The following is a 21,794-nucleotide window of genomic DNA, read 5'->3' on the forward strand; positions in this document are numbered from 1 at the left end:
TAGCATCTGGAATCAAGCAGGCTTTGGTCTGGGCTGGGGCTGCTCAGGATGGTTTAAACTCTGTTCCAGCAGGTTTCCAGGAATAATTAGCAATTTAGATTAGACATGACTGCCTACAAAGAGCAGTCCCGTGCTGTGTGACTCACGACCTGATGACCATTACCTGGGCTTGCAGGCTGGTTACTGACTCACTTGCTTGTTCCCGCTTGCCCACAAACACACTTGTGGTGGGGGGTATAAAGGGGTGTTCAAAGACTTCAAAGAATGACACACTACTGTAGAAACGGACATGCACACTCACAAACACATACACAGTTTCACTCACCAGCGGTGCCACCCACTGCCATGGCAGCAGTCATCTGGCCCAGGAGCTCAGGACTGGGCTTCAGAACCCCGAAAGTGGCAGCAATGCCACCTGCCACACCAATCATACCAAGAGCGTTACCCAGGCGTGCAGTGGACTGGGTTGACAGGCCACCCAGAGCTCCGACACAGCACAGACCAGAGCCCAGGTACATCATCTGCACGCACAAAGAAGAAAGTCAAATATGGCAAGAACCTGGATTACAGAAATGTAGAACACTTACTACATCATGCATAAATTTGGGCACCGCTGGGCAAATGACACATTTTGCAGTTATTGTTAATTGAGATGATGTAAACACAGCCTCTATAGCTAACCAAAAATATTTTCTGCAAATCCTAATGCAACACTTACATGACATAAAAAAATGAGGAATATATTCAGATACATTTATTTAGGCTATAATGTGCGCACACACAGCTTGATAAACAAATATTATACAAATAATAAAATTTGTAAATAGGCTTTAAAGTCAGGTCATTCCAAAAGCTTCAGTTTCAGCTCTCTTCAGGTGGTCCATGGTGGTTTTGAGGTATGTTTTGCATCATTATCCTGTTGCAGAAGCAATCACCTTTTCAGCTCCAGCCTTTAACAGATCGATTTGTAGCCTTAAAACATCCAGAATTTCCTCCCTCCATCTGTGCGATACGGTCAATGCCACTGGCAACACCACAAGCCCAAAGTGTCACAGACCAATCCCAATGCTTCACCGTTAGTAGGATATTTTTTTCATAAAGGCAGTTCCTATTTTTATTTAAATGTACCTTTGGCTGATTTTAGCCAAAAGAGTTCTATAAGACTTCCAGTTTACTACACTCGACCAGACGTGTTTCTCTCTTATTAGCACACTGTAGAAACTGCAAGTTGAAAATGCTTGACCCAATGCAGATTTGTTTTAAGGAACTATATCTTTGTCCTTATTTGATAAATTGACATGGTTTGAGGTTAACTTGTGATATGATGCTAACTGCTGGCCATAAATCTCCAATGACTTGAGCTGCATACTTCCAGTGCAAAACTAAAGAAACAGTCATAAGAAAGCAAACAGGTCTTGGCTGATCCATGAAATCTGAGGTGATGGAAATGTGGGTTCAGTTTGTGCACTCGGTAACTGTTCCAACCTGCTCAATGTCATAGCCACTGTGCAGCGCAGCTCCATAGCCTCCCACAAACACTCCAGCTGGGAGGAGGTACAGGTAGTTATACTCTGGGGGATCCGTGGGCCGCTTGAACATGTCCAACATCCGCTGAGTGACGAGGAAACCACCTGAGTGGGGGTACGAACATACACAAACACCACAACACAAAATCAATTATAGATTACAAAAGCACAAAGCATTCAACACAAACCCCTTGTGCTGGTGTAAAAGCATCTACACGATAGCTGACTCGCAGTACGACTCACACCAATAAGTCATTCCTCTGCTGCTGTTCATTAGACACGTATTTCTTTCGACGTGTGAATTTCACATCAAAGGGGTTTTGAAGGTCAGGAGCTTTTAAGGGGGTTTTAGTCAGCCTCTGATTTGCCTTACGAGTACAAAAGAACCTCCGGTGACATTTTTAAATAAATAAATAAATAAAAACTGTAGGCCTCTAGCATTCAAAAGTATGTGCCACCAATTTTACATAAATAATAAGACCATGGAAAAAGTTCTGCAGTAGGGAGATTTTTATATTCATGCCCACCATTAAAGGAACAAGTACTCCATAAATTCCCAGCCTTTTATTAAAAGTGAGCTGGAGAGGGCATTGTTAGTTTTTCCCCTGTGTGCACTTGTAACAATAAAACATTCAAGGAGAGGAATCATGAAAAAAGGGAAGCAAAAAACTTCATATTTCTGGTTGTGCTGGTTTATGGCTTGTGGGTTTGACTGTGGAACGAAACATTGTGTGAGCTATGGAAAGAAAGAATGCCCTTAAACTGAAATTAAACACCTGCCTTTAGAGAAAATAAATATAGAAATTCAGACACTTTATGTGAGCTGGAACACAAACAGAACAGAGATCAGACAGAGTAATAAGTTGTTATGGCTGAGCATGACAAAATATGCAGGGAAATGTCCAGTAACATGCCTTTAAATTACCAGCAGGCACCGAGACCCCGGTCGCCTTCCTACCCCTTTGACTGGGCCACACAGTCCAACACAGACGGCAGCAGGACGGAAGGTATGCTGGCTTCAGGATGGCATTCTGGCCACCATCTCCCCGCCCCCCCCCCCAAACCCCATTTGAAAGCATTTTTCACCCCGTTCTGTTTTAATGAATGGCTGGTTTCGCACAGAGCGGGGCTCGGCTGATTTATGACATGGCTGGGGCTCTTTGAAGCACTGCTGCCGCCTTGACATTTCCTGCATCAGGTGTGAGGTTTGCCTAAACTCTTCCACCTGGAGGCACTGGAAGTGGCGGCTCTTCTCACGAATGCCCAGCTTGGGGCAGCCAAAGGCCAGGGTGCAGCCGCAGGCACATGGCACTCGCTGACTTGCTGCCCACTTGACCAGACTCAACCTGGGGACAAACCAGTCCTCGGGAAACCAGACTACGTGCAAGAATTAAAATGTCGAAGCTCTTTGGGACTTAAAACTCTTTGTGAAACGAATAATGAAATCTAAAATGAGCATTAACGATTAAAATACATAATAAATAAATGATAATAGTTCTGCATCTCAGTTAGTTCAACAATGCATATTAGGTTGAACCTCAAGACATTAGTTAAAGAGTTGCAGCTAAAATGGATTTAATATTTTAATGTTTAGTCTTCGGCTCCTCCCCCTCAATCTGTTTATTCCATCTGCAGGTTAAACCCCCTCAACCACATAGTGGAAGGCCTTGCTATTCTCTTGACCACGGAGGCTGCTGTGTCGACTGAATTTGAACACATTTCATATTTGATTTCTTGTCTCTCAACAGGTGGGCAGTTAGATGGTTGCACCACTCTACAGCTGTGAAGCCATATACCTGTGTGTCCAAGAAAGAACAGAAAGGTTTATTTACTCCAGTTTATTAAAACTGGGTCTATGTAGTGCAACTTTACAACTGTAGGGTGGCACAACAGTCTAACTGCCCGCTCAGAGTGCAAAGAAAGTTTAAATCCCAGCAAGGGTTCAAAGCTACATAGTCAAAAGCCTCCCAGTATAGTCTGGTGATGTCATGTTCTAACCTAAAGATGTGAATAAACAGTGAATAAACTGAGGTGGAGGGACGAAAAATCTTACTAAATATTATATACAAGATGTATACAAAAACTCAAAAAGCTAGATTATTTCAACAGGGTGAATCTCACCTGCAATGTTGACGGAGGAGATGAACGCAGCAAGTACAGCCAAAGTTTCTGCAGTGCTGGATGGAAGGTACCCTCCTCCCATCAGTGAGAGTCCACCAACAGCAGTCAAACCTGCATGAAGAGTCAAAATCAGAGACTGGAAGGACAAATAAAAGTTTTAGGATGAGCTAAATTTGTCAAAATTGCTACGTCCCATTTGAAGCATTTTCTTTACGAGTTCCATAATCACCTCACAGAACAGTGTGCTGATCTGCAGAACCTCTGAGAACCCAACTTATCACATGTCATCCAAGGACAATCCATTTTCTTCCAAACAAATTAACTCTGACTCCTTCTGAACAACGTAAGTGGGACACTATCGGGAGCCCTCTTGGGAACTCTGATAGCCATCACCTCTCTAATGGCTTTCAAATGTGGTGGTGACTGCTGGCTGACCAAACCTAAGGTGGCCTTGTTGGTTAGATGTCTCTTGAGTCAATGAAGTGTGCAGTAGTTGCTGAGCATTTCCTCTCACTTTGTAATTCCAATTGATCACAGACAGGCGCACGGAACCAAAGCGCACGCTACCTCTACACTGCAGGAAGCGGTGCAGACGATCTGCGAACCTACACAGACACGCATCCGCAGTCGCATACACACACTAGCCCCTGGATATCTGTAATAAAACCTCTGATGAAAGGGAAATGTTCAAGCACACACACACATAAAATACGCAAGAACAGATCTGAGGATGTCCTATCCTCACAAGAAGCACTGTAGATACAGACCTGCTGGATGAGGTTACCTTCACAAAACATCTAAGGAACTAATCACACATCACTAGAAAAAACCCACCTAGGCGATGCTGTGTGGCCAGTTCAAGATCATACAGATTACACACGCTCTGACATCGGCCTAAAACTCATCCCCCCTGGGTTCTTCGGATCAGACTGCGCTCAAAAAGGTCATTTCGAGGGCTGACGCTGGGTCGACAGCAAGACATTGGGTCATTCTGATTCACCAGTTTCAGGTAGATTAAAGAGCTTGAAAGCAACCAGGTGCCAAGAAGGAAAGAGAAACTACACTTTTCAGCCCCTGACACATTACTCTTATGCTTTCAAGAATGAGAAATTCCATATTAGTGTCCTAATGTCTCGGTCACTACTTTTTCAGCTTTATTACCTTTGGCACGGTAATAAGCAAATTCCACAACTTACACCATTTCCAGTTATGTGAAAGAGACACAGTTGACGAAGTGTCAGATGTGCAAGGAAAACACCTCAGAAAGGAGGGGGGGGAAATGGCAAGCGGCAAGCTCCAGAGAGCTAATAAGTGATTTCACAGGAGCTGTGCAGTAGGTCGAGCAAGCTAATTGCTTCAGTGGGTACCCGCACAGTCTCATTCAGCAGTTTACGGCTCTGACGACGTTAAGGACTCTTTATTGTGGACCACCAAGGACTTGTTAAATGAATGAAATGTTTCCGAGTCCTTCAGCTAGCCCGAGAAAAATGAGCAAAAAGCTTAACGAAGCATCCTGACTGTGGCTGGCTGGCTGTAGAAGACATCCTCCTCCATATAATCACCCTCTTTCTTCGTGTAATCACGTCTGCTGGAGCTTCTGCCCTTACCGCATACAAAGAACTAAGCACTTTGCCTAAGAGAAGGCCCAGCTGGGCAGGCAAGCCACAAGTCGGGTGGGGGGAAAAATGAAAATTAATGAGGCATTCCATGTTATATTATAAACTCAATTAAAAGGTGGCAATGTTTTTCCATGTCCATTAAACATGACTAATTCACACCCCGGCAAAAACCTTCCAGTCTAGTGAAAGGGAAGCGAATGGGATGAAATAAAACTGGGACGGGAAATAAATGGATCATTCCCACCATTTTATTAATTTGCCCCTTGAACGCTCCAACATTCAACACCATAGCCAACAAGCTGAGCAGGGAAACATGGTGTAAACAACCATCATTCAACCCACACTGGCCAAAACGCATATCGTTGCTTAGTGGATTTTCTGCAGGGACTTGAAAGGAACAAGAATGATACACTATTTGATATAAAGTCCAGTTTACAAACGACTGACTTTAACCACTCAAACGCTCTTCAGAAAGCTTTTAGCATCTTACATCCATTAAGGTGATGGATGCTGTCATACAAGAGATGCTTACCAGAGATGGCGTTTGTAACCGACATGAGAGGAGAGTGGAGGGCAGGAGTAACGCCCCATACTGTATGGTAGCCCACAATTCCTGCCAATCCAAAGGTTGTCACCATCTGAGTGAAAGCAGCGTTGGGTGCTACAAGCCCGAGCCCAAGCGCTGTGGTAAGACCTAGACAAAAAAAACAAAAAAAAAACAAAAACACACAAAAATATAAATTTAAATGTTCTTATGGAAAATAGTAAGATATACAAACATTAATGTATTTGTAAAGCAGCATTAGGCCAAGAACAAGCAATGTCTTGCTCCTGGGCTCCACCTTGTAAAGAACAGCTGTATGTTTCTGGACAAGCTGAGAGATACAGAACCGGTATCTGAAGTGAAAGAAGAATGTGGACTGAGGTGGTAGAGCAATAATACAGGATTGGCAACGATAGTGATTCTATTCTCCTTATTACACGTCAATGGAGCATCACAAATTTGATTAGAAGATTCTGAAGCTGCAATTTGATGCAAAACAAGCTCCATAAAGGTTGCTTTTTAAAACAGGAACACACTGTATATAGTGTGCCTAAATTAATTAATTAATTAATTGATTGAATAAAAAAGGAAAAAAAAGTGCTTATGCAGCCCAACCACCCACAGAGCCTGGTCCAGGTAAGAGCCGCTGCAGGCGGAAGCAGGACGTGTGAACAATCTCCCCCACAGCGGAGCTCCCACACCAAAACCTCCAAAGCCTTACCACCACCAGAGCCATCCACAGCAGGGGGCAGCCTTCACATACCCCCTCTCTCTCATTTTATTATCCTCAGTTTCCTGTCATTTAGGGGTGAACAGGGTGTTGGGAGGATTGAGTGCATGCATGTGTGTGTGTGTGTGTGTGTGTGTGTGAGAGAGAGAGAGATTGTGAGAGAGGCAGGGCAGGGAATTTAGTAACCGATTCCAATTCCAGACTGACTCAGGTTCATACTGATAGCAGACAGCAAAATAAAAGAAAAGGAACCAAAAAAAAAAAAAAAAAAAAAAAAAAAAAAAACACAAAAAAACATGAAGGAGCAGGAAGATGAATTTGCATGTTTGTTTATCGGTGGGTGTTTATTTCCGTGCGAGCTGTGGGTTGTCTGAGTGAGGAAGTGTGTCCTTTGATCTACAGCCAACACTGCCTCTCCTCACACAAGCGCCGCTCGCCTGTCTGCAACCAATAGAATTCATTTGCTTGTATTTTCGGGTTTTCTTCCCTCCTTAGTGCAGCTTTTAAATCTAATCACATTCCACGAAATGCAATGAACAGAAGAAAAACAAAACCTTTCAGAGATTAGCAAGAAACACAGTCTGGGCTAATGAGTCACTAAACAAAGAACGCAAACGCAATTATTTGTGACAGGACTTCCTCAAAAAGTAAACAAGTAAATAAATAAGCAAATAAGTAAATAAATACATAAGCAAGCAAGCTGGGTGTCCCCAGTACAGGTTGAAGGGCCCAACAGCCAGCTCCACAGCTCCATGAATAACCATTAAGAGACATGTGGGGGCAAGGAAGGTGTAGATTTGTCGAGTGCCTCACCTCCAGTGTAGGCCCCAGCAGTGGTGAAAGTGGCTCTGAAAGGGGAGACAGCAGCAGCCTTCTCCTTCTCCAGCTCCAGGACAGATTTGGGCTTGGGAGGTGCTGCCACAGGGATGTTATTGGGCTGTGGTGCTGGGAAGAGCACCTTTCCATCCTGACGACAGTGAGAAGGAGAGACAGCGCTTAATATATCACCACCCCTCAACTTGACTACACCAGTGCTAGACTGATAATGAATCCTAAGGACATTATACAAGTGCTGAGACCAAGCTGAAAGCAGTGCTACTCATCCTAACCCTCAAATACAGGGCCGGGTTTTCATCAACAACCCAGCACCTAGATCTAACATCAACCTCATTACAGTGCAGCACTGCTGCAATCTGGCAATAATAAAATAAAACACTGAAATACATCAGAAGACGTCTAAGTCTAGTGTGCAGTACCTGCATGACAACTGAACCACGGATTACGTGGTCCATGGTCCCATAATCAAAGGCTTCCTTCACATCATAGTGGAAGTTCTCCTTGTCTGGGCTGATGGCACGGAGGAGTTTGATAATGTTGTTGGAGTACAGGGTGCTGGACTGAGTGGGCAGACGACTGGGAAGATCTGTGTAACCAATATGGGTCACACCCTAAAGCAAAAACAGACAGACAGACAGACAATTTACAACCATTTCTAAAAAGATCCTTTGGGACTGCACTTCTGAATGTCTATATTAATGACTGAACAAGTGCATTGACAAACATTGGGAAGCTCCAAATTACTGTCAAATCACTGTAAACTGAACTAGCACAAGTGTTTTCCCCCCCTAGATATCCATGTAAATATATATAAAAAATAAAACAGCTAGTTCTTCAGTGAATATTTATCTAAACAGAAGAAGAAAAAAAAAGTGCTCTTCTGGTGCATGATCCACAGCGTTGGGCTTACTTTGTGAACAGTGAGCCTTCCAGGAACAGTGGTCTCAATGTTGCCCCCTGCCTCTGCCGCCAGATCCACCACCACTGAGCCATCCTTCATGCTCTCCACCATTTCCCTAGTAATGAGAATTGGAGCCCTGCGACCTGCCCAACACAGAGGAATAACACATCAGTATAAATCTTTTATGGCCATCTACCATTTCCTTTGAAACATTACTGTATTTAGGTAAGTAGGAATGGCATGTGCCCGTCATGTTAGATATGGCACAGCATGAAAAGTCAGAAGATGCAGAAGAAAAAAATGCAAACAATCCAGAAGTAAAGGAAACCTCATTCACTTTAAAATAGTGTATATGTAGAACACTATTAAAATATGTTGCATAATCTAAACTGAGACCAAATAAAAATAAATAAATACAACATAAATGAGCAAAATCTCTACTAGTAGGGTTTCTGTTATGTCATATGCTCATATTTGACTAATGCTCCAAGTTAAAACTGGACAAATAATTTTTGTATTAAAATGTGTGAAGCAAGGAACAGCTATTTAATGCTGCAACAAACATTTAAAGTACTTTTGGTTGTCTACACAATTTGTTTTTAGCAGTACTGAAGTTTTAGACACTGATGCACATTATTTAAAACCTTTTCTCCCTTCAAGCATAGTGTTTTTCTAGCTTGTTAATGAGAAAATATTGCAGCTGATGCCAGTAATCATAAATACAATAAAAAGTAACAAGAATTTCTTAATTTGGAAGAAAGCAGTTGAGATCATGTGAGCTAGTTTAAACCCTGGGTGTAAGCCCACAGTCCTTCACTTTCGTAACTACATTTCTGTCAAAACTAACGGCAGTGTTAGTGGCCCCAAAATGGAACCCGATGGGATTCCACAAGATATAACTGTTACCAAATAGCCCAACACATGTTTTTTGCATTAGGATTAATATGTGAATAATAACCTGGTTTCCTCTAGGTAGTGCATGGATTTGTTCAATTCCCTCTCCAGCTCACCTGATTTGACATCATTAAGAGTTTTAGAGGTGTTTTAATGAACACAGTGATGGAAAACCACTACTTTTTGTATGAATATTATTTGTATTTACTGTAATTGTAATTTTGCTATAAAGAAGTTCATTTTAGCTCAACTCAAACTGCTACACTTTAGAAGTGTCAGATGTTACCAGCAAATTACAAGACACATTTTGTGTGACTAAGCTGTCTTCAGAGAACAACATGTCAGACAAACCCCCCAACCCCCCCCCCCCCCCCCCCCAAACAGACCACGTTGCAAAACCTTTCAATGCACTTTTCTTTAAACAACGTAATCAAAAGCATCAAGTCTTCTTAAATGTCAATATTGGGAGACGTTTACAGGCCATTCAAGATTGCTGGGAACTAATTTGTTCACCAGATGAATTTTTCTTACTGAAGCCAGCTGTTCTGGGGAACCTTACAGAAAGCTGAACTGGCCATCATAACTCCGACCCACGTAATCAGAAAGATTAAATACAGAGTGAGCAAGACAGCATGCCTACCAGGGATGAGGGCAGTACTAATGAGGATGTCAACATCCAAACACTGCTTGGCAAAAAGCTTCATCTCAGCCTCAATGAACTCCTTCGACATCTCCTTAGCATAGCCACCCTGGCCTTCTCCAGACTCCTTCACGTCCACCTCCAGTGGCTCGGCTCCCAGGGACTTAAACTGCTCCAGGGCTGCGGCTCTGAGGACGCAAGAGGTCAAATGTCATGAGGAGAACTTGGACATTGCTTCAGATGATCAGTTAGGATGTAGAGTACACATTATTCATCTGTTACATGAAGATTAGTGCAGACATGTTACAGTTCATACATCAATCTCACATCAGTGGAACACAAGAGTTTCCTTTCTGAGCTCATTCATAACCTGGGCAACACTGCCCTCCAGTGGCAGCTTATGAGAAACTGCTGCAGACTAATTTAACAGATTTCGGGCACATTAGAAGACAAGCGTGCCAGGGGGACTACTTAAGACTGTAGCTCATTAGGTCTTGGCTGCTATCCCAGATCCCTCAGCCTAATCACCTTTGACTGCACATGTCACTAAGTAGGCAAGTATGATCAAATTACTGTGCTAAATTGAGATTGACTGTATAAATCATCTTATCCCATCCATGCTATCACTGCTGGTGTGATGAAGAATATGGCCATATAAGCTAAGGTATGACCACTTTACAGGCTTCTGGACAAAACCAGATATGTTAAAGCACTGATGCTGAACTCCACACAAACATCAGACATTTCCTTAGATTATCACATTATTATTATTATTGATATTAATAATAATAATAATAATAATAATAATATCATCATCATCATCATCACTATAGTGCAAGCCAAATTGAACTTAACTTGAATTTATAACAGAAATATGGTTTAGGACCCACTACTGGAAAGAAACTGGGCCATTTTAATCCAGATCCAAACTGTCTGCCTAATCAAAGCCCTCTTTTTCCAATCAAGTGATCTGACAGATTTTGTCCCAGTTTTTCAGAACAATGTTGATCCAGATATCACAGACTAAGATTTCTAGATCTGGATTTTCTGCACTTTTAATGACCTTGTGGTCATCTGTAGAACAAATGATGTTTTAGCATTTTCTGTTAATGAAACAGATAGATCATTAATGAACCACTTTAAGAGGGGAACTACTTTTATCTTCTTAATGAACACTCAAGTCTGACATTCTCAAATCTAAAAACAATGTCACAAGACTATGATTTTGCAAAGACTGAGGACTAAGACTTTCAGGGTGATTATTTGTAGGACTTCAACTAGACCCAGATTCCCTTTGAGATTGTTTCCCAGTCATGCTCCCAGCGGAAATTTGCTCCTGGAAGAGAAACTGTTGAACCATGGCGCAGCAATAGAAGCAGCTTTTGATGGGAGCACACTGCAACTCCAGAAAGAGTCCTGTGATTTTATTCAGACATGAAATTTTGTCTGTGGCAGTGTTTGGTGTAAGGCCAACTTTTTTCTAGAGTAAGATAATCTTTTTTTATTAAAGTCCGTGTTTTACATCACTTTACTGAACACATTTATTTTTCATTTCTGTATAAAGCGTCCCCTCAACACTTCAATCCAAGAAAGGCATGATTATGCATGCATTATGAAATGCAGAGCCAAATATTTAGGATCAAAAATGTATTCTGTTTAGGCGGGTTTAATCCAACTAGACTCCTTTAAAAAGCTGCCCCCCTGGTTACCAGGATAGGCTAGGCCAGGATGCAGGGGTTGCTGGTTAATATATTGTGATATTGCGATATATTGTAACTTAAAAAATATATTTAATTTTAGGGAAACTGTCATAGTATAAACACCATATGCTCAAAATCTGAGAAAAAAGATCTCTTTTATGCAATCAGAACAGTGGGATCTGAAGACACCACTACAACACCGCTGTCTAGCGGTCAGAGTTTAAACAAGAAAATGAAGCACAAATGAATATAAATCAATGGGAAAATCGCTGAATTACTAAACTACTCATGTTAAAAAGTTCAATGGTTTATTTGATCCTAGTAAAAGCACAATGTAGCTTAAACTAATCAAGTCTGTCTTTAACCATATAAAATGATCCGGGTGTGTCCGTTTCTCTCCTTGCCAGGTCCGAGCCCCCATGCAGAACCTGGCTTTGGGTGCCCATGAGACTGATTTGATGAAGGATGGAGCCACCTTGGTGAGCTCCTTATACCCAAAAAGACAACAGGGAGATCTTGGGCGCTTACAGAATAGCTCATGCCAGCTGCGCTGGCCCACTTACCTTGTGTCAAAGCCCCTGACAATGGCACCCATTGCCCTGGCAGTGCCTGCAGCAGCCAGCCCAGCAACGCCACCTCCAATGATCAGCACCTTGGAGCCAAAACAAAGGCAGATTAATCTCAAAGTAGAGTGAAAGCATTAACATATTCATACATTCTCAACTGCCAGGGTTGTTCAGCCAGTGGAGTGGCATGACATTTTTTTTGAGGGTCGTCCAACAGGACATATCAGCTTTGCAGGAATTCACGCTAAGGTCACAGTCCATACCTTGGCAGGGGGGACCTTTCCTGCAGCAGTGATCTGTCCAGTGAAGAAGCGGCCAAAGTTGTTCGCTGCCAGGACCACAGCTTTATAGCTGCCAAAACAAAACAGGAGACCATTATTCATGCTTACAAACTGACTACAAAAACCATGACTGCTCAGGCTACCACTGAGGTATGACAGCATGTCCACAGGTACCCCAGAGTTATTTTTGTATTTATGAATTGAATTTATCAACAAATGATATCAAATGAATAAAAGAAAAACTAATGAGAAAAAATAATAATGAGTAGCACCAATAAACATACTATATGTTTGCATACTTCATTTTAAATTGAATTATTTGCTAACCGATGCATTTAGCATGTTTATTGTGTAGAGCTTCTCCCAAACACTTCCACGGATCCCATTTTATCTTTTCCACCATGCAAACAGCAGGGAACATGTAATGTTTTACATTATGGAACCGACAATCACAAGACTATCCTTCATATGGCTTTAGTACCCTTAAAGCTCTGCCTGCAAGGCACATCTGATTTAACTGCAATAATAATGAGGTTTCACCATTAACAATTGCACTTAGTCTCTGCATGGGCTTAATCTAAGCGCAGGAATCCCACCCTAAAGGTTAACAGGCCAGCATGCAGTGAGCTTCAGTTGCTTGTACATTCTGCCAGATTTGTCTAACAATTGACTAAATGCTACATAATGAGAAAAGGGGATTGGAAATATGACAATATCCTGCGGCCATAAGCTTTTTCTTACCAATTCCAAACTGTTAACTGTGGAGCACATAATACAAATCATTTTAGCACTAGCATCATTACATGTGTATTAGGTGTATTCAATAACCTATTTGAAAAACATCTGCTCCTCATTTCTCCACCTATTCTTGGTCTATTCAGCTTTGGGGAAAGCTTTGAAAGCAATGTAATGCTGGTAAACTGCAGCTAACAATGCTAACTTTCGAACACGGGCAGTGAGAGAAAAAAATAAACTAATTAGGGATTAAGTTATTTTGACTCCCAATCAAATCAGAGTCTTTTAACACAGAGTATCTTCAGATACCGACCCGATCTTTGTGTTTCGAAAGTCATATATAGACAAAAATTCTAATAAGATGTGCTGATAATTATTACTAGTTTAATAACAGTTCACACAAGACATTCTGTACTGATTTAATTTATTTATTATTTAGCTCACAGTTCCTTTACTGGATTAGCATTAAAACAGCCAATACCCAACCCATTACATTATGCCTGAATTGGCAACGATCCACTGGATCGGATCGGTAAAATCCCCAAAACTCATTTTGGAGAGCGCATACACTTGACTATTCACTACAAGCCAATTCTAAGTGTTTGTAAGTTCACCATCAAAAAGACTGGACAAATGCCACTGCTGTACCAAGCAGACTGTGCAAAGTACATGGGGAAGCATGATTAGACAATAATTAATCAGGGTTGTAGAAATCGAATAAATGAACTTACCCAGCAATGTTTGCCATGGAGCTGAGGGCATCGTATCCCTGGGCGATGGTGACACGGGGCACTTGGTCCATGGCCAGCACAGTGGCCCTGCGATTGGCCAGCCGTTCCATCAGCTCAGGATTCTGAGCAGGATAGATGAAGCTCACCAAGGTGGCTCCATCCTTCATCAAATCAGTCTCATGGGCACCCAAAGCCAGGTTCTGCATGGGGGCTCGGACCTGGCAAGGAGAAAAAAATAAATAAAGATTTGTCCAACAAATGACTGAACGCCCCAGTATGAGAAAAAGGGGTTGGCAACATGACAATGGGCCTTGCTCACCAACCATTCTTAGAAAGAAATACTTAAACAACCTTTTTAACCCACTTCTGGGCTCTGACATTCACCATGAAGTTTCTTATTTGGGATTTACTCGATTTATATTGACAATGGGATCAATAATTATAAGAGCAGATCTGTAAACAATTGTGGACTTGTAAATTCTATAAATTGTTGTTGTAGGCCTAATTTGACATTAAAACCTTTCCCCGCTGTACATGAGACATAAATTGGGGAGTTATGATGATTTATGATGATTTTGTGGGGTTGCATGAATTGTTAAAATAAAATAATAAATACAAAAATAAATAAAAATAAATTCCAATTTAGGAAAATTTTATAAGTGGCACTGAAATGTGAGACATATCAGATACACCACAACGTGAACTCTGTCTGATCAGCCACAACAGAATTCTCAACATGTTACACTTTCATCCTTCATTTAGGAGGAAGAGTGACAATCTCCATTTCAGGAAGGTGGGAGGGGGCAGTGAAACCAGCACAAATTCAATGACCTCAACTCACTAATCCAGTAAATGTTTGCCAAATGGCAAAAAAGTGTGTTACTAGGTCATGACTCTGTTGGGTATTCATGCCTGCCACATTGATTTTACCCAGCAAATCTAATTTTTGAATTTGTGCTTGTGATGTTCCATGCGTTTCTACAGGAAGCACCCAAGTCCTCCTTCCAAACCAAAATAGATGCAAAGCACAACCCCAGACAGCGCTCCAGCAGACGTGTATTGTGGATCTCAGTACAACATCTCAACCAGTGTCTCAACCAAATTTAAAACGATCAGATTCAAATGTGTTTTTGCTTTTAAAGTTTTGGCATCGTGTCTCCTACAGCTCACTAAATCTCAGCGATATGAAATGTTGATCTGCATGTCAGGATCCCATTTCTGCCACAGAAAAACTGCCCACCTTGAGCACGATGTCAGACGCTAGGACATCTCTGACGTCCTTTACCGTGGCTCCGACCCTAGAGTACATCTCGTCTGGAAACTTGGCGGCCTCTCCAGCCCCGGACTCCACCACAACGTTAAAACCCTGTTTGATGAGTGCGTCCACTCCCGCCGGCGAGAGCGCCACACGAAGCTCATTTTCATAGATCTCCTTGGGAACACCAACCGTTAGTTGCTTGTAAGGAATACCTGCAGGGAATGCATAGCAAAAGAAATGACCCAAGATGTCAGCAGTCTTTTGAGAGTCCACTTTTGAGAATTTCACTTAGGAATATTGCACTCAGTCTGAATCACAATGCACTGCATTTCCACAGATCAAGACAAATTACCAATACCAATACCAATACCAAAACAAAAAGACTTTTGCCTTTAATCCCAAACTTCTCCTTTAATAACAATTTCCTAATGCTGCTGTTGCATTTATTTTGAAACATGTACGTATGAAACATGAGCCAACAGATGAAAATCCATATGTTATGATTTATATTTGTTATTTTAGGTAATCTGAATTCAGTTTCCAACATGTGCACCTGCTAGCTGAGACACTTTCCGCGCACCAAACAATAAAGGCAGCACGTTTCTTTTAAGTAGTGAAACAGAAGGTTCCAGTTCCACAAGCTGATGCATTATCTCCAAAATGGCAACTTTACAGATGAAAGGTAAAGCTGTCTTAACATTAAATGAAAGTCAATGTAAAACATTTTTTGGAGAGACAATTATGGAGCATTTCTATTGGTCTCATATTTATCATGACATTGTGATATAATGTAAAGGATAATGCACTCAAACATAATGTAACATGTAAGCGTGTCAACTAATATTCTGAACAAATACTGAATGATTGTGTTTGGGGTTTTTGCCCCCTTAAAAAAGATGTTAAATACAATATTCAGTAGACCAGGGTGTTCAGTAGTCATAAAAAATAAATAAATAAAAAATATTTAAAAAATAAATAAATAAATAAAAATAAACCAACCCAACAACAACCACCCTGACTTGACTGACCAAATTTTAATTGACAAATTACAGAATTTTGTATAATGGCACTGGACTTTCATCCATCCATCTGTCTTTAAAGGGCATTTCAGTTCCACATGGCGATGCATTTCCCCACGTCTGGACATGCAGGCATTACAGCTATACATGCAGCTGATGTTTACAGGTTAAAGGGTCCAGAAGTGTTTGAGATGGACCTTTTAACTCTGGGTGCTCCTGCTGAACTAATAACAAATCCAATGTCTAGCTATAGATGCATTCAATAATTGATAAATCCCAACATCTCTGAATGCATTTCTAGCTAGGTATTAGATTTTCACTAGTTAAAGTGTTTATCTCTAAGAGCTCTCAATGAATCTTCAGTAAGACATTAAAGGGTTAAACAAGGACTTAAACCAAAATAAAAAGTTAAATACCTTAAACTATAGTTTAAAGAATTTCTCACACTCTCATAGGCAACAAACTGATAATTACTGACTCCCATGCTCAAACTTTCTGACTCAGGCTGAAATCTGAACTCACAGAAAGGTCACAGGGAGGCGGACTACAATTAAGCCATAAAAAGATTAACAGCTTGGCATAAGGGAAAGTCTAAATGAAACCTTTGGAGCAGTTTACAAGAAGCGCCAATGAAAGGCTTCCAAGGAAAGAGACATTAAAAAAAGCATTTAAGTTGGGAGTGCCATCAAATCAAATCTGCAAGTAACATGTAGTGACTTCTCTGCTTAGCTGCATTTTCAGATTTCAATACCACCAGAGAATCTTATTCCAAAAGCGTGTCTAACATATAGAAGTAAATCAATGCAAAAGCCCCCCACCCCCAAACCTTCTGATACATTGCAACCACCACATTACCCATATTTCCAGGCTGCAACACATCTGTATGCACAGGCACACTTGAAGGGTGTGAAAAGGTCGGTTCACTACGAAGCTGTGCTAGATCTAGTCATTATTATGGAAAATGTATGTTATGACCGCCAGAACCAAGTCTTTTACACTGGATCAAGTGCACAGAGTGGCTGTGGAAAGAGTAGCTCCACCACGTGCATCTCATCACATCAGAAGCAGCTGAGGGTGAATCACAGTCCAAGTGTAGGTGAAACAGAACCAACAACAGTGCTGCAGACAGTGAGCTACTGTAACAGCCTTCACCTTGATTACATACCATATTTATCATCATTATAAAAATTATTTAAAAAGCTAAATTTTACATTTAGGATGTACAATGTGGATGCATATAAATACAAATAATGATATCACTGTGTACAACAGCATGTTAATCACAATCATTTAAATCCTGATATTATGCAAGTTATTCTTTTTACTACTATCAATTGCCACTTTCATTTACATGGGAAGTCTCTTAGTGCATTTACCTTCTGTAAAACAAGCCATAAAAATAAACTCAGGTTAAGTTAATCCTCTGCAAATTGACATGTGGGTAAATAGTTTTTCCAGCATTCCTCAAGTGTACAGGGCGCTCAAGGCGGCACATCTTGCATTGATCGAGCATTGCGTGGGCACCTCGGGTCATTCGGAGTCTGTGGCAAAGCTCCGATGTTGAAAATACATGAAATACAACATTCAAATCCAGAAGACAAGCCAAAGGTCTCCTCAGAGGTGCGACACTTCTGACAAGTTTAGGTAACGTTTCCCCCTAAAGTCATTGTTTAGTGTAGCCTATGTACACACACGCGTGTTTAGCCACTCCCAAAGCAGCCATTCCTGCCAAGATTTCTTATCCAGGGTAAATTGGTCAGAAATGTTCTTTATAAAGTCAAGAGCAAGAAGCATACAATTGAAAAAGGTTGGCTTTACACACAAAAGATCAACTAATTAATCACACACACACCTTCAACGCCATTTGGAAAGAGATCATAACATTGCCGTCACTCAAAAACGTTGCATCTCCAGAACGGCAGCTTTACAGACAGAGGAAAAAAACCTTTAATGAATGTCAATGTAAATATATTTTATTCCAAGTCATTTTGGAGCATTTCTATTTGTCCTTTCGTCATGAAATTTGGAAACAATGTAAACAGATTTACAAAGTGAACAACAACAAAAATGAAGATACACAAGTTTTTGCTTTCCAGGGACAATTTTACTTTGTGTAGCTGACAATTATATGATCATCAGTTAAATTGTGAGCTATAGGGTAAAGCTCTGCAACACTCACATGAGGCAAGTCATAACTTTGGACCACAATAATGTGGTTTACCACAACATTCATCTGTCCAAATGTACATTCTGAAATTACTCATGTGCAAACTCTCTCAACACTTTTACTTTTTTAAGTGCTGATGTCTGTTTTAGCAACATGAAGCAGCTGTGCTCGCGTAGTTTCTGGCCAATCAGGGCAAGCTTTGGTTTGTTTGTTTTGGAAACTGGGAGACGTCAAGCAGCCTTGACCTTAACAATGACCTGAAACATGAACTTCAAACAAATACACCATTAAGCCTAATTTTCATGTAATTTCTAACCAATCACACATGCTTCACTTCCCCTTCATAAGAGAGTCACAATCTTGGCACTTATGTTAACTGGTAGACTTCCAGAAATAGCTGGCCAACCTCAGCTGTCATTGCCATTCTCGGCCAGCTCGAAGAGGAGGAGGTGGGGGTGTCAGCTATTAATGGCTAGTGTCCAGTACACACCCTTTAACCAGACAGTGTATTCACATTCACTACACTGGGCACTTCATTCATTTGCTGCCAGAAAGGGTGTTAGTGCAGGTAATAGTGTCAGAACGGGCACAGAGGAGGGGGCAGGGAGTAGTCACGAGACTCCATGACCTTGGAAAGGAATTATGGCTGGTTACAACAAAAACTGGGAGGGGTACTTCTGAGTTTATAGAGCTTTTATGTCTTAAACACCTAGTCTGCTTGTGCAAGGAAAAGACAATGTCAATGCCAAAGCTAAAGCACAGGGCTTTAGACTACCAAGAGAGTTGTCTTTAAATAGAGCAGACTACCTGCTGCACTCAGAACTAAAGGATTTATCAAGGACACCAACTTTAGCAAAAAGAATCTGAGAAAGTGATCATTTAGTCACACTTAATCAAAGCTAAATCACAGTTTGCATGTTTTGCAACATCTGAGCAACAGACTTCCAATAACAACCTCCATTTTCTCCACATAACGCATGTAAATGACATTACCATTATAACTCAAGGGCTATATATTTATATACACTTTTTTTTTACCTGGGCTAGCAGCACGGGTTAGAGCTTGATGGGTCCTAAAGAATCGCACACATGGCGCTTTCACAGCCCGAACACTCTGCAGCTTAGGGACCCCAGTGAAGAGGGGAACGGAGCAGCTGCTGGCAACCGCACGCAGAAGACTCGCCATGGGATACACGAGGAGGAGCTGCGCAGCCGGACGAGCCTCCTCCTACACAGAGAGGGAGACAGAGAGAGAGAGACAGACAGCGAGAGAGAGAGAGAGAGAGTGCAGTCAGCACACTGACTGACTTTTCCCAGTATGCTCCACTCAGCCACACCACGCCAGCCCAGCTGATCCTCCCTGAGGTCACACAGGTGTCAGTGTGTCCACATGTCCTTGCCTGTATGCACAGTTCATCATCATGAAAATACCATGCTACTTTTTGAGTCTACAGGCACTTGGCCTTGTTATGCCATTAGACAGCTACTAACAGAAAGTAAAAGCACACTCTTCCGAGCGACTCAAGCTAACAGCCTAAAGCTGAACGCCCTAAATAAAGTCTATTAGAAGCATAAAATTACACATGCATAGAAGAGAAGGGAAGGCAAATGCACAATAAATATAAATACAAGGATATGCATATATTTATGATAAATGGTAAAATGTCACTATATAGATATATAGACAAATGTACCAATTTACATATTTACATATGCAAATTTGCATCAAAACGTATAGAAAGAAAGAAATATATAAAACATATATAAAGTATTACTATTATTCTACAAACATAACATAAGGCATCAACATAAAGACTAACATGAACAGGCACATGCTGAAAAGGGCCTGTACGAAGACGTCAGTGCATCAGGGTTGTTTACATTGCACTTGATCAGCAAATAAGACGGATACATAACCTTATCTTAATAAAGTCTTCATAAAAACTTACACAAAATAAATATTTGAAAAAAGTTAGACAGGTTGTAAAATCAATCTCCACTACGAAAGCGGGACCACGTCAGCAGCCCTGCAGCACAACTCTGCAGACTTGCACATTTCTGCACAACAGCAGCGCAGGCCAACTATAGCCAGCTAATGTCATTCATACCCACAATAACAGCATCTAATGGCGTTAGTTTAGGACATAGCTCATTCTAACAGAAACACAATCCGCAGGGCTCGGTCGTCCCTGAAGTTTCCATTCCAACTTCTGCAGTTAACAGAGAAACCTTGAACTTGGAGTTCTCCTTTAGCCAGCCTCCTTTAGCCAGCCCTGCTAGCCCTCACTCATTCATCCGCTCAGTGAGAGCAGAGCGCCGGCAGCACACCGACTAGACACAACACAACACAACACGGTTTCAGGGCAGATTTACTAGGTTTACATGGATTATTATGGCACATCTGGGCTTATTAGTAAATGCCTGTTCTTTAACGTGCCCACTTTTGTACTTTAGCCGGCGCAGAAGCGAAACCATCTGTCTTTCAGAGATGCTGAGTGCAGGGCGGCCGCTTCAGCTGCCTGCTGCTCCCTGCCTCGCTACACAGCCAGCACGAAAACAAGCAGTCGGACAGAAAAGCGCACAAAGCGACTACGATCAATAGTGTAAGAAGATCGCGCTTGAAATGCAGAGAGCGTCAGTGAAGCAGAAAGAGCCGTATTTTAGGCACTGACCTTTAGCTAAAGCGCTATAACACCGAGCGGACAAGTCAGACCTGCTGCCACCCGGAAGAAATAGCGAGGCACACAGTGGTGCTGGGTCTTATAGCAGCCCGCCTGCCGTTAGCGAGGACAAACGTACCGTTACAGGGCGAAAAGGGGCACAGCGAGAAAAACCATAAACCACATAAAATTAATAAAGATAATAGCTAGCTTATTCTGCGAGGAGGGGGATCGATCACTGCAGTGTTTTGCAGCTCTTGCCCTGTATCTAACACTGCGCTGATTTACTTTTGTCCAAAAACAACTAGATATAGAAAGAGCCCAGCAGACTACAGAGCTACATTTCCTTAGCGCAGTATAATACTGTATACAGCTGTATAATAGTGTGTAATAGTGTTTATAATGTATCATTTGAAATATAATTATAAAGAAGAAAATAAAAGCAGATATAATTGCAGTGGTGTTTTTGTAAAAAAAACAGTAAAATACAGTGTATGTATGCTTGCTGTGTATTGTAATCTGTGGTGCAATTGGGCACACATGCCTGTATTTATTATTTTATGTATTTACAGATTTATCATTTTCCTACTGTGATTAAAAATAACTATAGTATTATACTGTAAGATACTATATCTCTGTAGTGCTGTTCTATAGAATAAGGTATCTGTAATCTGAAGTCTAATTGCAAGAAAAAACACAAAGGCCGAACAGATTACTATTATTATTTATTTATTTATTTATTACCTTTTTAATGCAAAAAAATGTATTTTCCACATGTTTATTACAGTACTGCCAACCTTTACTATTTTCTTGGACTGAGATTTAGGTTATCCAGTTATCCAGAGGTTGTTTTGGAGGGAACAAG

General features: G+C 41.2%; 1 protein-coding gene across 2 annotated transcripts in view; it reads right to left on the reverse strand.

Annotated features, from left to right (window-relative positions):
- The window catches only part of nnt (nicotinamide nucleotide transhydrogenase), a 36,719-nt gene extending 15,693 nt beyond the window's left edge, over positions 1–21,026 (reverse strand). The window contains exons 1-14 of one of the 2 annotated variants that reach the window (XM_072662674.1): positions 20,942–21,026; positions 19,308–19,497; positions 15,066–15,295; positions 13,826–14,043; positions 12,342–12,429; positions 12,076–12,164; positions 9,813–10,000; positions 8,288–8,421; positions 7,797–7,988; positions 7,354–7,507; positions 5,799–5,960; positions 3,648–3,758; positions 1,486–1,631; positions 326–521 (exon numbers count right to left, since the gene is read on the reverse strand). In XM_072662674.1, the coding sequence (XP_072518775.1) occupies positions 326–521; positions 1,486–1,631; positions 3,648–3,758; positions 5,799–5,960; positions 7,354–7,507; positions 7,797–7,988; positions 8,288–8,421; positions 9,813–10,000; positions 12,076–12,164; positions 12,342–12,429; positions 13,826–14,043; positions 15,066–15,295; positions 19,308–19,455 (2,056 nt within the window). In that variant the 5' untranslated portion in view covers positions 19,456–19,497; positions 20,942–21,026. The other variant, XM_072662675.1, reaches the window with a different exon arrangement.
- Positions 21,027–21,794: the final 768 nt, after the last annotated feature.

This window comes from Salminus brasiliensis, chromosome 18, assembly GCF_030463535.1.
Source record: "Salminus brasiliensis chromosome 18, fSalBra1.hap2, whole genome shotgun sequence".
NCBI classification, from domain to species: Eukaryota; Metazoa; Chordata; class Actinopteri; order Characiformes; family Bryconidae; genus Salminus; species Salminus brasiliensis.